This window comes from Sceloporus occidentalis, unplaced genomic scaffold (genome assembly GCF_023333645.1).
Source record: "Sceloporus occidentalis isolate IW3139 unplaced genomic scaffold, rSceOcc1.0.p SCAF_16, whole genome shotgun sequence".
In the NCBI taxonomy this organism is placed as follows: domain Eukaryota; kingdom Metazoa; phylum Chordata; class Lepidosauria; order Squamata; family Phrynosomatidae; genus Sceloporus; species Sceloporus occidentalis.
In genome coordinates, this window is record NW_028316996.1 from 11,552,811 (window position 1) to 11,571,674 (window position 18,864).

Sequence of the window (18,864 nt, forward strand, 5' to 3'; positions counted from 1 at the left end):
CATGACCTTTTTCTTTCTGTCACTTAAAGAAAAAAATAATTAGCATGCTAATGAGGAAACCATGTTTTTATTCATGTTCTTTTTGATATGGGGCTAGTTCAATTTAACCCTATCATTTATAGAAGTACTAAATTTTAATTGAAAATTGAAAAATAAGACAAATGTTATCACTGTGCCTTTAAATAAGCGACCGATTATAGGAGGTTGTCCGCATGATGAGATAGCTCATGTTTTTAGCAGGAACAATAGGAGATTTAAATGTGCATAAAATGTGCTGTATGGTGTAAGTAATGTTAAAAGGACACTTTGGTGCATATGATAGCAGTGCGGTCCCTTTAGTTAATAATTTTCCCCTTGAGGCAGATTCCTTGGCCCCCAGGTTTTTAGTTGCAGGAGATGTGTTCAGCCAAGCACACCTCGTGCTGCCACTTTGCCCACACGGTATACTGGCCGACATCCTGCTCATTCGAAAGTTTTCTGGGGTCTGATGAGGCCCCCACATCCGTGCGAAAAAGATGCCCCTGTTGATTTCAATGGGTATCGTTTCCTGCCACTGATTGGCTGCTTAAGTGGCCAGAAACAGCACAAGAGAGGGTTTGGTGTGCTGCAGCTTTGGAGCTGCAACTTCTCCGTAAACTTAGGGATTTCTTTATTAAACAGGCTGAGGAATGCGCATTAGAATATTTACAAAGTATTTTAATACGCGTTCCTTGTTTGCGAGACCGTAAGAAATGCTGAACGGTGTCACAGTTATTGTTTAGGTAATAAAGCTGCGATACTTTGCATACGTCCCAGGTATCCGAAGAGCTCCGCCAGCTATAAGTGTATCACAGTGTTAATATAAATATACTACTCTAAATGCCTTAATCTAATAGTTACCAGTAGGTCACAATTTGACATAAAACAGCCCTAACACCATAACCTCAGACTACGATGCTTATCATTAAAGGGGAACTCCAGCCAATTATTACTTTTTGTTTTTATTTTCTCAAATTTTGAGGACGGATTGTCACAAGCATTGTAACAAGGGGATAGTGTATCCAGGCAGTCCAAACCGAATATATATCAATGGTCTCATTGCAACAGTCGTCAGTGCCGTGCCTGTTCTACTATTATCCCGTTGTGTCCATTCTCATGTGCTGTCTGCAATATTGGACCACTGCAGTCAATGTTTTATTACTAGTATTATGTTAAAATAAACACTGCCATAAAGAATCAGTGGGGACGCAAAGGCCCCCATAATATCACATGATTGACAACTATGGCAGCATCCATGTCTGCAGATAAAGGTACCAGAACAATAAAGATAAAAGCTTTTTGTCAATGCTGCCTTCTTTATTATATACAGCACTGTACTTATAATATTTAGTCTATACTTAGTATATAGCCCAACATCTAAAATGATGAAAGTGTGCCATTTTTATTTAAGGAGTACGGTTGGAGGCATACACCAAGATAACCTGTTCAGATATTTCAGTGCGCATTATTGTAACCTTTAGGGCCGTAGAAGAAAGTGAAGAAAGTGATACTCTCTTACAGAGCAATCATTCTGAGCTCCTAGAAAAGAGGGACATTACTAGGAGGAAAGGGAACACAGGGATTCGCTTCTCGAAGAGGTACACGTGATATTTGCTTCTGTACCATACGTGTTGATTCACTGTAGGTCCTTTGTCAACCTAGAGATTACCTAGACTGTTGTTTTCAAAAGTATTTGATTGATTTTTCCAACATTAACAACAACGGTATTGTGTAGAAGAATTCAAAGTTCATGCCCCATCCTATAAGTACTCAACACATAACAAACCAAATCAGAGTAAATATTTTAGCTTCCTAGAGCACAAGCCCTGGGTTGTGTTTAAATGGAGATACCCGTTGTTTTCATTGATATAGGGCGCCGAGGTATCTTCACACTAAAAATAGATAAATTGTAAATACACTGAAACAAATGAGGAGCTGTTAGTGCAGAAGGAAACAATAAGAATAAGAAGATATCTAACATTGTACAGGTCAAGAGAAGGTTCAGCTGTGTAACAAGAAATCCAAAAAGTAATCAGACTTTGGAATTTGCTTCCAGAGGAAGCAGTGTCTGCAAATTGACTCAGAGAATTTAATCCGAAATTGGATTTTTATAAAAAATAGGAAAGCTACAAAAACCACCATTCAGTAATACAGGAATTACTTATTTTCAACTTTTTGTTATACACAAGCCTTATTAAGTAGTTCAGTTGCCTAAATGACAAACCCCAGCTGAGGGTCATGAATCTTAGTTTGTGGGATTTTAAGCGCGGTCTTCTAGGGCACGAGTCTCGGGAAGAACCTAGTCTGGCTATACATTGCTGACCCAGACTGATCAGCCCAAACACCCACTACCTCCATCCACCCATCCACACCCAGCTAAGCCAGACTCTGGAAATCCTCCCCCAGGTCAGGCAGGTAATGCCACACTTGGCTCTGGGATCTTTAGGACCTCTTTTTGCCCTCGGAGCACAGGGGGACTTCACAACCTCCACAGTCTCTCTGATCGTGAGGCTTCGAGGGGTTTAAATGTCCAGAAGATGCTCCTAACTTCATATTTTTGAATATCCAAGGGGATCATTTCCTTGGTGGTGTTCTTGCTCTGGTTTTAGGAGACAAAAAGTAATGGACACCAAAAAATGAAACCTCTAAAATGATTAGACAATAGGAAACACACAAATGTATATAAATATTTTTCGGGAATAAACTGAAATGTGAAGTTTTTCAAGGAGAAATAATAAAATTCCTCTTTATGTTCGATCCAGTAAATGATTGCACTGTGAGCCAAGAGAAAACAGCAACTATGCCAAGAGCAGAGGAAGGAGCTAACGAAACCGCCAGCTTTTTATTGTGTCATTGAAACTAAATAACAAGTAGTAAAAATTGTGTTTACTTTTTAACATTGATAGTATTTCTTTTAGGAAGCTGATTTTACAAAGAGACCTACAATAAAACGCGTTCCTTTGTTAGTTTAGCAGTAAACCTGTCTTGTAAATAGATGATGATCGTTCATACAGTAGGTACGGGTGCTACTGTACTCAAACTTTGTCTTTTTTCTCATTGCTTTGTCTCTTTATAATCAAAAGTATTTATGTGTCTATATATATACATATATATATATATATATATATATATATATGTACAAATCGACCTTGTGCTCTTCTCATAACTTTGATAAAGTCGCAGGGATATGTCCATATAATATTGGTTTGGACATCAAAAAGTGGCAAGTGGAAACTGGATTCAATGAGAAGCAATCGGCTGCTGTATAAATGTATATGTGCCATCACTTTCAGGGCATCAGTAGGTCTGGCTAGTTAAAAGTGTTAAAAGTGTTTTTATCACCATAGCAACCAAATGCATGATCTAATTAAAATGAAAATGTCGGCGGTTGCTATGGTAACAAGACCACTTTTATACATAACCTTCAATCTGTTCTCAGGGGAAATGTGAAAATATAAAAGTTGCTTAATATATTCTGAGAGGGCGTTTATATGGCTTGATTCCCCGTAACCCAGACAAAGCCTATGCCAGGATGCAACAAAGAAATGCTTCTTTTAGCTCTGTCCACTGGCCATATTTACAACCGTGCCTACAACAACCAAGTCAAAAGTACTGCGCGCAAAGGCTCCAAACTTAACTCATTGTGGTCGGAGTAATTTGTGATTTTAGTTGATGGTATACGCTGTCCTACTGGAGATGCTCTTTTCCCATGTTTTGGGGTTTGAATTTTCCTTTTTGGGTGGTGTTATCTTCTGTCCCATCCGTCTTCTATTTAGCTTCTTGTATTGGAAATAGTTAAGTGAAATACATCCTTGTTTATGGCTTGTGTCCTCTGCATTCTTAACTTAAACCTAAATATTAGCCAATATGCACCTAAATCTCACCAAATGTTACAACCCAGTCTGTGGTACTGAAACTAGTACTGCTGAATAGACCACTTGTGTGTTGTGTTGTATTGTGATTTATTTATTTTTTTTGTCATTGTTGGAGATAACTCTAATTTATATGTTTTCTTCCTTCTATTTGTGGCAATATGAGCATTTTAGAGGGAAAATTGAGGCAAAGTATATTTATATTTATAGTGCATGTTTTTTTAACCCATCTGTTCTCTCTCAGGCCCTACTGCAGAAGATCACCCAAGAACAACATCAGATAAATATTTAATTTTGAATCAGCTTAAATTCTTATCAAAATATCTCAAACTACTTTTATGGCTGGAAGAAAAAGTAGCAGAATCAGCTTCTGAAATATTGTTTATATCCTCGTCTACTGAAGTAAAGGGAAGCATACAAGGTGAGAAATGATTTATTAAAGGGAACGACACAACCTTTTTTTCCCAGGCATCAGTGAGCCACGCCCCTGATTGTAGCCACGCCCCTGATTGTAGCCACGTCCCTGATTGTAGCCACACCCCTGATTGTAGCCACACCCCCTGTGAGAATGGGAGTTTAGGGTAGTCAATCTTGGGCAGTCCCCAGTTATGATGAAAAGGAATAACACACAATCCCAGTAACAGAGTTATTTGGAGTGTCTCTTACTTTCACACTTGACGTTCTGGTGAACCATTGGAACATAAATGTGATGTTGCGTTTTGCAAGGATAATCATCAAAATAACTATGGAACATGATATGTTTCAGCACAAGTACTGACATCTGATGTTATATACGCATAGGAGATTAAGCCTCATCATGCAGTGTCATTGTTTGACCTCAGCTGGAGACTAAGGCCATAAGCGAGAGACATAAAGAGACATAAGCGTGATGGAAAACTTAACAAAATGTCTACTCTGTGTGTTGTATAAATGAGGTTTTATCTTAATAGCCTACATGACCTATCAAGAAGGGTTGTCTCTTTAGAGATCAATGAATATGGTATAGAAAAAGAAGGTGCAAGCTGTAAAATTTTAAGGGAAATGGCTGCTTTGTTTGAGTGATGTGTCCTGGGTCACGTATAGTATACCACATGAAATCCAAGGTATTATTAAGGGGTTTTTTTAAAACTTTTTTTGTGTGGTTGGTAAAGTCAGCTGTTATGTGGAAGACATGCATGCCCCAAACCCCTAGTATGATTTTTGTCAAAGCGATTTTCTGATTAAGGTGCGTATACAAGCTAGTCACGTGCTAGCGCCTTTCTACCGTAACATACATTATATGTTAGTGGGATGCTGACATTTTACGAAGAAGTTAAAATGGGATGGTGAGATAATTAGCATGCAGCCATAACGCTAACACAAACAAATTACCCTTGCCTAGCAGACACTGATAAAATACCAGTACCAATTTTGGAGATATTTGATAGAACAATAAGGGACTCGTTTACTTGGTTGAGATGGTTTGACACCTTTAGCCATTAACTTCTTGTCCTTATATTATATGCCATTCTCCTCTGTCACAAATCATTGTGCTACCAAACAAGAACAAATATCAATGGGGTCACCTGAAAAGCTATGATAGTTGCTCTCATGGTAAACACATGGATCTAATTTATAATTTACTTATATTAATGCATAGACACTATTATATGTTTTAAGTAAATGATTTAATCATTTCTACTCTTCATTATTTTGTGTTTTTAATTCAACCCCCAAAACACATATCAGACTCTTCCAGGTTGGTGATCTCACTACCTTTCCCCTGTGCGTTGCTATCATTTTACTACCTTTCTCCAAACTTTGCCATCCTGGTGTCTGCTACTACACTCCACTTAAAAAAAAAAAGATATAAATTAAAAAATGGAACACTGAATAACATGTTTCTTTAAAATGTTATTAAACACAAAACACCTCTATCTCTATAAGCTCCGCTAGAACAGAATAAATATATCTCTGTAATGCAAGAAGAAGAAAAAAAAAATTGTATTGGTATCCAAACTAAGCTAGAAACCAATGCCTAAATATATATATATATATATATATATATACACACATTTATATATCTAGAGAGAGATTTTTTATAAGAAGGAATGTTATTAAACAGGACAGTTCTTTTATTATACTTTCTCAAGCGAACGAGAATTGTTATATATAATGATTTTACAGAATGATACTACGGGTTAGGCAAGTTGAACCTTGCACCCTCTGGCCTTTTTTTTATCAGCGCTCACATTTTCCTATTGTAAAGAGACCGCACAAATGAATGGAGCCTATAGCATCATGGCACTCATATAGCGTGTTTAGGGCTTTCAGTGTTCTTTAAAAACTTAATAAAGGTCTCCTCCGAGTTTGGATTAAAAGAACCTGTTAAGAAGGCAATTGCTTCCCATGAGATAACCTCTGACGATAAGAAAAAGGGGGAGAAATGTTTTTGCAGCTTTCACATTGTCAAGACTGAAAGGTCTCTGTATCTTTGTCCTACAAATGAATTTTGAGAATAATCTCATACTGCTCGAAGAGATAAAAATCCAGGTACTTCTTGCCTGCCAACATCTGAAATTTCCACTAAGGATTTGATAAGGGATTAGAAGTTTCTATTTGTGCACGCCACCGAGGTAGGTGTGATCAGAACACTGCTGGAGAAAAATGTGATTGCTGCATTCTATGAAACTCATTTTCTTAGGACTTAATCAATTGTTCTTGTTTATTACGAAGGCTCCACCATGCCGTTCACAGAATTATATAGCAGATCACAATGCGGTGATGGGCGCGCTGACTCTTCGCTTTAATACATTTATGAACCAAGGTCAAAGCTGGGTGGTGAACGCAATGTCTGGGAAATAGGCAGGTCAGCAGATGTTCTTGTAATGAGCCAAAAAAAGATGAGCTATATGTCTTTTTTAAGATGTCAAATGACAGGCAGCAAAAGAAGAGGATGAGTGAAAGTAACACAAGACCTTGATAAGTCTCTTTTTAACCCTATATTTTACAGTCTGTAGTCCTTCCATGTGAATGCAAAAGGGGTTGATTAGCTTAGATGAGAGATACCATCAACCTTTTCTCAGTGTGTTCTGATGTTTATTTTTTTTTTGGTTGATAATAACTATTTAATTTTTTAGATCACGTGAAACTAGATTAGACAAGGAAGCAAGACGTGGTCAGCGTGCATACACAGACCCAAGCAAATGTCACCAGGATATAGCATCATAGTCTGCTAGATGACATATATAATATTTGAGACCCCCATACTCTCATAAAGTTACTAAATATACCAAAACAGTGCCTGGTAGGCTTTACAATGAAATACTGCAGCTTTCCCCGAAGAAGGGGAATATTGTCTTTAAGATGACGCCAGTCGTCATATACGTTTTAATGCATTTGCCCCTTTACCAGCTATTTTTCGTGTGGGACTGTCAAGAGCAGTAAACTGTACCTTTTTAAAGCAGTATGTCACAAATATTTATCCCGCAATCCTGGTCATAAAATTATCAGTTTTTGCACATATTATTTCTATAGGTTTTTGCTGTCTTTGATGTAAAAATGTATATGACTACAAGAAATTACAACTACTCTTTGTTAGCCTCTATGTACATAATAGTAATCACTAAATCAAATTGTTTAGAAAAAGCTTTTATTTTCTTCCCTGTTATATTTCTCCCAGATTCTGAAATCCAGATGTTTAATGCGTTCTATTTCTTTACAATTTAGGAGTTTTGAAAAGTGATTGCAGCGAGAGTAAACCAAAGGATGCCTATACGTGGGATGATGGTTCTCTCCCTGTGTTGGTAATGTGGACACAATGCACTAATGCTGTAACATTTCTTGGCATTTTATTAAAGGGGGTCTTCCTTAGGCAGTGTAATAAGGAGTCACGGTGTTTGTCTAGTAAATTGGGCCAAAGAAAACAGAGCTAGAACACGGACTAATGACTAATATGATGCCTGAAATCATTATATTGTCCAATAAAAAACAATTCACAAACAACACAACACTTTTGAAAATGTATTTTTAATCTGAAAATAGTAATACAATAAATTGCTAGGTGTTCCCGTTTAAACTCTTATCGACAAACTTAATATGTATGTCATAGAGTAAAGGAGCGAAATAGAAGATGTGATAGAAACATTGAAACACTTCAAGGGATTTACTAAAGTACAGGAGGGAAGTTTATTTCAAATGAGGAGAGAAGTCAGAGGTTTAGATGTAATGTATACATAGCATAAAGCTATCCTGAATCTAAGACAGGAACAAGGACTGATTAAGTCCTGGTGTTTATATCGGGAAAGATGGGCAGACTAGATGGGCCCAATTTTTCGCATTTGCCCTCAAATTCTGTTTCTCCAGTCCATTGACCCCAAATAAAAATCCAAAATATTGTATTTATTGCTTTAGCATAACGTAGAACAAAAAACTTACAATAAATAGTTCCAGGTATGTTTTATTTGAACATCTGTTACATCTGTTGCGATGCACCTGTAGAACTGTAATGTAGCTGTTAAAATGAAACATAATGAAGTCCTGCCTATCGAAATGTATACATTGTGTGTTGCAGCCTGCCTTGAAATTTGAGTGGAGAAACATCTTGAAAGCCTGGATGGATTCTCTTCTGCACTGCTTACCAGCCGAAGTAGAAGATTTTACTATTCAGATCCTGCATTCATCCAGTAATAGCTCTGTGATCAGCCTTGTCAGTGTCCGCGAATCGTACGAGTTCTACGGAGACATTTCTGAGGAGCACAAACCAAAAAGAATTGCAAAGGCAGGTATCACTGGAAAGCTAGTAGCAATTTAAAGACATTTTGTTTTCTAACACGTTTTTAATGAATAATCTTCCATATCACGGGATTCTAATTTGGTAAATCCCATTCCAGTTTGTTTTGTATGTCATTGTAGTTTTTAGTAACAAACAAACTTGACTTTTTGCCCCCATAAGCAGAGCAAAGTTGGACCTTTAAAGTGTTCTCTGCCTAACTGCATACTTAGTCAAGATGACGAGATGTCCCTGTTTTCAGGGGACAGTCCCCAGACTGAGGCTTCTGTCCCTGGTAACTACCGTATTTGCTCGATTATAAGACGACCCTGATTATAGGACGACCCCCCAAAATCTAAATATTAATTTAGGAAAAAAACAAAAAGCCTGAATATAAGACTACCCTATAGGAAAAATAGTTTTACTAGTAAATATGAATTCATGTAAACAATATTTTCATATTTAATAAAAGCTATGATTGAGAAAAATATATATTTTTTATTTGCCAACCTGCCCCCCCCAGTTATGCACATCTGCCCCCAGGGTTGCCACTCTGCCCCCAGAAATGCCTTATACCCCCTATTTGCCACTCTGCCCCATGATGTGCCTTTTAACCCTCTATATGCCACTCTGCCTCCAGAAATATCTTATACCCTCCTATATGCCACTCTGCCCCATGATATGCCTTTTAATCCCCTATATGCCAGAGTGGCATATAGGGGGTTAAAAGGCATATCATGGGGCAGAGTGGCATATAGGGGGTTAAAAGGCATTTCTGGAGGTATGTATATATATAACTGCTAACAGCAATCACACGCCTATCAAGCCAAGGCAGCCAGTACATGCTGGAACCTGGGGATGATAGGAGTCTGAGTACAGCCTCCCTATGCCATGCTACCACCACCACCCCCCTTACACATCCATACTAACACACACTCATTCACAAACATTTAAATACTCATTCATTCCATTAATCACACATACTTAACACATTAATCACAAAAAACCCTCCCCCACCCCCTTACCTGAACTGCAGATCTCCCACTCGCAGACTTCTGCAGGGGCCCGGCTGTGCCAGCAACTTCTCTGGCCCCGCCCCCAGAGGAAGGAGGGGGAGTCAGAGTTATGTGACGCTCTGCTAGCTTCCTGTTCTCCTGCAGCTCGCGACCAAAGCCTGGTAAGCAGCATGGCCCCAGCGGACATTTTGAGGTCTGATTAGAAGACGACCTCGATTATAAGACGAGGGGTATTTTTCAGAGCATTTGCTCTGAAAAAAACCTCGTCTTATAATCAAGCAAATACGGTACTTATCTCTGGAAATGTCACCTGGTGCCCTATTTAAAGATAAAATATATTTTTGATACTTGCTCGTATTTTTCTTTAAATACCATAACGTTTATCTATCATAGTGAACATCGTTATTATAATATAACCCTTATCACAATATCACAATATTATACCACATTTACATTCAGTGCAATGATCCAGGACAGAGTTTTGGCAAATATGTACCAAGTAATTGTATAAAAATGTAACAAAAACATGCTTTAAAAATCTGGTCATTTTTACACTTACTGAATATGACCCATAGTGGCTGGCTTTATATTGCTTTATGTAAAATATTTTAGAATCAGATATATCCTAACAATGGTCAACTGCAGCCAATACATTTGTTAAACAAGTATGTGAGCTGAAAGTGTGAGGAAAAGTGATCATTTTCAGGAAATAACATCGTGCAGCCCAAATGAATTAGTAATGTGCCTTTTCCCCACTTACATGCAGTCATTCATTTAAAACTATCATCTCCTTTATTTCATTTCACCATTATTCACTTTTTATTCCAGCCTTTCTTCAAATGGTACAAATGAGGAGCGTACAACCAGAATTGCATAAAGGCACAACAATTCAGATTCCTGGGTTGCTGCTAGAATAATAATGACCAATAAATACATAAAACAAAGCAAGAATTCTGTGCATGTCCAGCGAATACCATTCAAAGAACATTGCATAACAAAGCTTAAAACGTTCTTAAAACTTATCTCCTGACCATATTCCGTTTGCAATTTGAATAGTAACTTTTTCAAGTGTTTGGTCCATAGATACACATTAGGTCAGTTTAAACACATTGTTTAGATATTACTACCCTAATGTGTTGGATTCCAACAAGAGTCTACAAAATTTGGATCATGAGAGCGGTAGAGAGTTAATCCTGTGTAAAATACAGTAGAAGATCATCTTTGAATCTTCCTTCTCTCATTCTCCCTCTGAACCATTGTTACTAATCGTTAAAAGGTTTTCCTTGTGAATATATTAATCAAATACTTTGCTAAAATCTGATTCCTAGGACATCATTCTAATGCATGATTTTTTTGTTTGTCAAAAGACGACCAATGGACGTTTTATATCACCATTTATGAATACATTAATTTATAGCACTTGTTAGACCTACCTGCCATTGCTCCTCAAGCAAACACCTCAATATTTTATATTTTGCATATTTTTAATCCATAACAGGCTTTAATATTAATACACTGTTGCCCTTTTTAAGTAATATGTGTTACATATACATTTGACATAATGTGGCCTATTTGACATTTTAATTTCCGGGTTTTTTTTTTTTTATAGTTTTGTTTTGACGTCACAGAAGAATTTGACACATTACTTCCCTTGGCTCTGGCTGGCAAACATGATGCGTTGAAGGAAATAAAGACATGTTTTGTGGATTCCTTCAGCAAAGTAGCAGCTCTGATCCTAACCAGGTTGGAAGAGTGGCTAATGGAAGTCCCGTCTCTAGCCCCGCTACAAGCCATGATTGGTGCCGTATCCACAGCTACCCATGTCCTTCATCACTTCAAACACTACAATGATCAAATGAGCAAAAAGTGGGTCTCCACATTTACTACCAAATAACAGAAATTACTTTTTACGATTTGTATTATACAGTTAGTTTTGGTCAATACTGTAGTATAGTATAACATTGTGTGTAGATGTAGTTCTTCAGACTAAATAAACAGATAAATCTGTGAATGTTATCTGACACATTTATACTAAAGTAGTAATGGATTACTTACAACACCTCATCTTCTAGTAATTCACAATATATAACAAGAAGTGATCTATATGACCAAAAGTAATGACTGAGTTTAGTTGTTTCAGCCATACCCATTGCTAACAGGTGTATAAAGTCAAGCACACTGGCAGCCGTCTCCATAGACAAACATTGGCAGGAGAATGGGTTGTACTGAAGAGCTCAGTAATGTTAAACGTGGCAGTGTCATAGGATGCCGCAAGTCAGTGGATGAACTTTCAGCCCTACTAGATCCATTGCCCTGGTCCATTGTAAGCAATGTGTTTTGGCTGAAACACCTAAACTCAATAACTAGCATGAGTATACATATAGTGTATATTCTTCACAATGCCTGTAGTAAGGCATGTCAAATATTTCTACACTTAACAGCTGTGCTCTATGGCACACCTAAGGGACCGTATATATTTCATAACTTGCCTTATTGGATTAAAAATACCCTATTGAGTTTAATAGACATAGTTAGACTAATCATAGGAGTAGATGTTCAGAACAGATTTTACAGTTTACAGTTAAAAAAATGTAAATGGTTAACTAAAGCCTTTAAGAAATTATACTGTTCCTTTTACCAGTTTAAAATGTTTTCCAACAAAAGGCAGAAGTGCATCTGTTGGCCGGGGGGAATTACATGCTTCGTTTTACAGCAAACTGACATACTTCTTTACAGCGAAATACCGTGTGTGTTAAACCTCTAACATGTTGACTTCATAATTTATGTGTCACGTATTTCTGCTGTCACACAATTTCTTGAGCCACTTTAGCAACAAGAGGCAGAACAGATTCCCATTTTCGGAAAGCATCGACATGTTCCTTCCCTCTACAGTTCTTTTTAGGAAATATTTGATTGATTTGTTATGATCAAAACCACCTGTATACCGGCTATTGTTACCCCATAGCTCACAGGCACTTAATGTTTTCTCTTTTGATCATCCTCTCGATGCAGACCCTTGTTTCCAGCTAATGTCCAGCGATATCAGGAATTCATCAGCAGTCTCCAGACTCAAATTACAAATTACTGCATCAACATTTGTGCTACAAGCCTTCTTCAGGATGCGGAGAGTCATCACTGGGATGACAAGAAAGCGTTTTATGAGGTGCGAGTCCCAGAAAGAACACTGTTTTATTTCACTGACTCACATTGGAAAATATGTAAACCATAAACTAACTTTTTTATCATTTCACTTATGGAATGAAGATTAATTCTAGAGGGTTTTTGCCTACATGATTAATCTACTCATCTGTAATTGTAGCACAGAGCTAACTGCATTGGTATTCTAACTATTCCACAATTGGAAATAAAGTGGGCTATGTGTAAAAACTTACTCTGGTACAACATTTCATGATCTATTACATTGATTGCTTTTCCCACTTTGCACTAGAGTCACTTTTATAACATACCCTTCAATGATTAAAACCCTAGAATAGTTAAAGTATCTTTTCATTGTTGGATCTGCTTTCACATTGGCTAGGACGAAGTGTAGGCTAAATGTCTTAACCCTATAAATCTCAGCCAGCTGGCCTCAAACTCCCTTTAAGGGGTTAACACTCTGCTGTATGGTATAGGCATATCATTTTTAAAATCTGTTTTAAACTATTGTCTGTAATATAATAGATTTATCAGCTGCCAACCATTCATAGAGATAAGTCCAAAACTCTTAGAGATTTAAATACATCTAAGTTACTGGCCTTACTTAACAAACAAGGTTCATTACATAATATATAATCGTATTGTTCATGAAACAAATATGTTTGGTGTCACGGGTTTAATGCATTTTCACTACCGTTTATTGGTTAAATGCATTTTAATAATTCTACTACGTGAAGTCTCAACAATGTCTACATAGTAAGATGCCAAGCCATTCATAGACTGTCAAGTAAAAATATGCTGGGTAATTATGCTTGTATTGCTTGGATGGTATTGGAAGTCTAGTGATTGGGGCTTTAGTAATATTTCAATGTGTTTATTCCAGGGTATTCTGACAAAGATGATGATTTGTTCAGGTTAAATTAGGGCAAATTTACCACCCATCCAGCCCACTTTGATGTAGACTCGACTTGGGGGTTCTGATCGTCTTGTGTAAAATCTTCCTTGTACATACAAATTAGCTAAATCTGCCTCTTTAACACCAAGGAACCTACATACATGAACTTAATGTAATCCGCATCCTAAAGGATTTGACATCTATGCTGAGTATTGAGGTCCTTCTTATTTTAATGTTGTATATTTTCTACAAAAAAAGAGAAAATACAGTATGTAATATTGTTAGTTTTTCTGAAAAGTAAACTCATGGTCATGAAAAACACAGAAAAAGTGATTTTGAACAAAGTTAAGAAAACCAAATATACAAGTTGCATCCAGAAACCAATAAAAATCCATTAAGGTTTTAAAAATACCACTTGTCAGCCATTAAAAAACGTATAATTCTTCTTTTATATTGAACATCTAATTCCTAATCTTTGGTCTTTGTGACTAATTTTGATTTAATGATAATTGTGTCATTAATCTAATCTACTTTTTTTCTTATTGGGAAAGTCGAAGGAAATCCTATAACTTTTCGAATACAAGGAGGCTGCTTGCTGCGGTAGAGTTAGCGCAAGCAGTGTAATCGACAAAATACACTTAGAGAAGACGACGTCTCTGAGCTCTTCTACAAATACGCAGTTATTCATACCCTAGTTCAGATTTCATTCCTAAACTATCCGCTAAATATAGTATTCGCATCCCACTGTTAAACCTTTTTTTGTATAGTGTAAAAGAACAACTAATTGCCGGTTAAGATAATATTTCAGCAGCTTATGCAATACGGCCCAGATGTTTGGTTCCCTGTGCAGAAGCTAAATAAAAACTCGCATCTGTTTAGTTTGTACTCGGCTTACAAAGATAGCAGCTGTTTTCCAGAGTGAAGTAGTTTGAAATCACAACAGAACTGGAAAAAAATAGCAGCTCAAGTGGATAAATGAAGACAGGTACGCAAGAGACAGTTGTCTTAGGATTCTTTGCTAGTAAATATGTTAACATGCTTTCCATTGGTATTGCATTTTTTTTTTATTAAACACCAGCATCATACACGTCTTTTTGAGACAAAGTACTTTTCCTGCATAATCTGTTATTTATTTACACAGTTCTTTTTAATAACCCAAATCTGCCCAGAAACAATCAACTCAAATGTTGCCCTGTTCATATATTTACAATATTAATTGCCCCAAACATCCTCACCAAAGATCAATGCACCTTACAGGACTTAAATATGGATTTTTTTTTTTACCCTGTATATAGTTAAAAAATGTACCTTTGTGAAAATATTGCAGCTTCAGAGTCATATAGGAACATTCCCTCTGTACTTGGCAGGAAAGTTTGTCCCTTGAATTTGATAGGAACACCAAATGCGTGTGTATTGAGGGTCTTATTAGACCCCCTAGAAATCATGCACGAGCGAGCGCTGGAGCCGGATGAAGATTAGCACCTTGCACTTGCTTGGTTCCGCAAACAAAAGGAGCTGGGGAAAGCACACTAAATACATTACTACCCAAGCATTTCAGTAGACTATGCATGTTATTTTCCTGTTTTATCACTGCTTGAAATTCCCTACAGTTGTGGAATTGGGTCAGTTAAAAGGAAGATCTCCCCTGATCTACTGATCTCCCCAACTGGCTGGTGCTGTGTCGGCACAGCCCATATAGCTTACATCCAACTGGTGTCACACCTGTTTAAAAGGCGTCATATCCAGGCTCTCGGTATAAAGGACCAAGGCACAGGGCCTGTCTCTCTCCTGGGTTAGGTATATAGCAGGGCCGAAGATAAATACAGCAGTGTGCAGAGCTTTGAGTGGGGCTCTTGGTGCCTGGGGCAATGTCAGAGGTCCATCTCCATGTTGACATTGCAGCCCCTTCTGGAAGCAAAAGTAGGTGTAGGAGCGTTGCACCTTTCTGATATGTTTTTATATTTGGTTTAACACCACAGGCTCCAGCACGCCTCTCATCTTGCCCCATTAAAGTTTTGGTCCTCTTACCCCGTCGATGTGTAATATTTGGAGCAGCACATTCTTTAAAAGCTGATTGTTAAATAATGCCAGGCATTCCCCGAGTGTCAGTCCCAGTGGTTTAACACAGTCTTGCAGAACACACACAGCTTTCCATTTGTTCCAGGAGCAGGTGTACTGTATAGTGATACTGATATGAACAGTAATGATGTGTCTGTTAGAAAAGCCTTCCTAACATTTGATGGCTGAGTGTAATTAATGAGATAACAGACAATCCAATTTCTCAAGTAAGCAAATAAGTACTGGGAAGCACACAGATTATAATAAATAAAGGTCATTGGGACCTGTCGTTTGAGCTGAACAAATTTCCAAAGCACTGAAGTACGAGATGGATAAATTGTAAGAAAATAACCACCTCAATAATAGTCTTTCCACGCTTGATCATGAGCTGCCGAGTAAACCAAGAACAGAATAAAATCTGTATTGATGAATCCTTGCCCATATTAGAATGTATTATTCTCAGCATAATACCGTGTTTCCCCGATAGTAAGACACCCCCGATAGTAAGACGTATCGGGAGTTTCAGAGGGGTCAGCTAATATAAGCCGTACCCCGAAAGTAAGACATATGTCTTACTTTCGGGGAAACACGGGGGATTTGCCTACGGCCTACGGCCGCATTAACGCAGGGCATAAGGGGCGCCTGCCCCTTAGGCCCGCCGCACCTGCGACCGGGTCCGCCACTCTAAGGGGCCGGGAAGTCCCCACCAAGGCCGGCCTTACGTGTCTGCGGCCGCACAGGATTTAAATTAAAACATCGGGGGTTTTTTTTTAACTTTATTTAACATCCTCCATGTTAAATAAAGTTAAAAAAAACTTTATTTAACATGGAGGATGTTAAATAAAGTTTTTTTAACTTTATTTAACATGGAGGATGTTAAATAAAGTTGAAAAAAAACCCCGATGTTTTTATTTAAACCCTGTGCGGCCGCAGACCCCTAAGGCCGGCCCCTTAGAGCAGGGCCGACCTTTGGGGTGTGCGACCGCACAGGGCGCCACACTCCAGGGGGTGCCAACCTGCGGCACCCGGCACCCCTCCAGAGACGGACAGTAATGTCCGCCGCTGGAGGAGCAGGCTCGCAAGGGAGCGGTATCGGAGGTCTTTAACAGACCTCCGGCTCCCTTGAGTGATTTTAAGCCGGGTTCAACCCGGCTTAAAATCACTCAAGGGAGCCGGAGGTCTGTTAATGACCTCCGATACCGCTCCCTTGTGATCTGCGCGGCAACAGCTGTTGTGCGCCGGGGTTTCTTGTCAGATCCCGGCGCACAACACTGAAGCCGCGCCCACCGCTGTCCGTGCCCTCTGACCCGGAAGGAGACAAGAACTGGCGAAGAGGAGGAAAAGAAGCTGAAAGAAGAAAGGAAAGGTAGGAAAGCATTAAATTCGAAAATTTTTTCCCAATATAAGACATACCCCGAAAGTAAGACATAGTGGGGCTTTTAGGGATAAAAAGAAAGTAAGACGCTGTCTTACTTTCGGGGAAACACGGTAGAGTTGGATGATTTTATTTAAGAAGTCCCGGAAATTACACTAATCTTCTGATCTGGTCAGAAAGAAATGAGGTCATCTTAATCTATTAGAACATCTGCCAATTCCTCATAAAGTCGTAAAAATCAGTTTCAGTGCATGTAATAGGTGAAACGTCTTGACACATCTTAAAAATGTTCCCTGGCCTCTGCTCTCACATGAATGCATATTTATGTGAGTTGAGTTGTGTGGTTAATTATATTCCTCTGGCCTTTCATAATACACTGCAAGAAGTTAATAAAAGTCCATTAGTAATGCTAATGAATCCACACAAATGTGGTTGCCTGAACAACTCAAGTAATGTTTCTGTTAAAAGGCATCATCAGGTCACGCTGAACAGTTGCAGCCCTCGAATCTTGTTACCTTATTTATTCTTTATGAGAGGCAGGACCAAAATTTAAGATACTGGGAAAAGAACAGCTTCCGTCACATGGAAAATAATAAATCAGCATTAGTAAAATTAGAGAACGTTACGGCGCATAGTGCTTTTGATCTACCCAGGAAGGAACAGGTTCACCAAATGATGACAAGTGTAAATTATGCTGCTGTGCATCGTATGGGGCACTTGGGAGATGTGTACCAGGCGCTCTGTACTATTACTTCTGCAAATGACAGAGAGCAAATAAAATGTTCATCTGCTTATGCAGAATCTCTGAATAGAAATATATATATATATATTTTACAGGAGTTTTTGTAACCAAGGTATGTAAATCAATGTAAGCACTGGGCTTATCTGAACGAGATAAATAGATAATTAGACTATATATATATATATATCTATATTAGCACTTGTTCTTTTATCATATGTATATTATCAGGGTTCGGTTAATCTGTTTATTAAAAGTGCTGAAAATATTATGGAATCCATAAAGGCATTTAATGATTTTATTTGCATAACAAATACCTTAATGGTATTTATTAATCACTTATCGTCTTTGTGATGCATCCGTACACATGTCAGAATTTAGTGATGGTGGGCAGCACCGTTGAGATAAAAGACCATGTTTTCCTCTAAACATAAACAAAACATGGAACACTTTAAATTGTATTTTTGAATTAATATTGGAGTCCATTGTGCGTTGACACCAATGTAATTTACTGCATTCAAATTAGTGAGGATATTCTTTAGTAACTGAAGTTAGAAAAGGAGATGTCTGCCTCCTTTATCTCCTCCTCTGGCTGGAAATAGAATGCCTGCACAAGCTCCGTAGCACTACCATTGAATTCAATAAACTCACACCGAAATTGCAATAGAAGCAGCCAATCACATGTAGAAAACCATCAGTGTTTAGGTAACATACATATACCTTGGCTGCGGCTACTCTATTGGATTTCCCAAAGAGCCGAGCACCTTGCATGTGCAGGAGGTCTACATACACATGCTTTCAGCAGATGGACCTGTGGAGAAGTTATAGGGGACAAAAGTCGCAATTTCTCACTAAAGTAACTAAAGAGTACCTGCACAAATTTGCATGTAGTGAAATGAAATGGAGTCCTTGTAAAATAAACCTCAAATGCATGTGGATGGGGTTGGGGTAGTCCTTTAACTTTCGTTTGTAGTGCTGTAGGCAT

The 18,864-nt window shown here is 38.1% G+C and overlaps 1 protein-coding gene across 1 annotated transcript in view; it reads left to right on the forward strand.

Moving 5' to 3' along the window:
- The window catches only part of LOC149303036 (uncharacterized protein KIAA0825-like), a 77,980-nt gene that overhangs the window by 31,286 nt on the left and 27,830 nt on the right, over positions 1–18,864 (forward strand). Inside the window, exons 6-9 of the mRNA XM_089481754.1 lie at positions 7,599–7,675; positions 8,443–8,649; positions 11,266–11,522; positions 12,669–12,819. Coding sequence (XP_089337880.1) covers positions 7,599–7,675; positions 8,443–8,649; positions 11,266–11,522; positions 12,669–12,819 — 692 coding nt within the window. The remainder of the gene's footprint in view (positions 1–7,598; positions 7,676–8,442; positions 8,650–11,265; positions 11,523–12,668; positions 12,820–18,864) is intronic.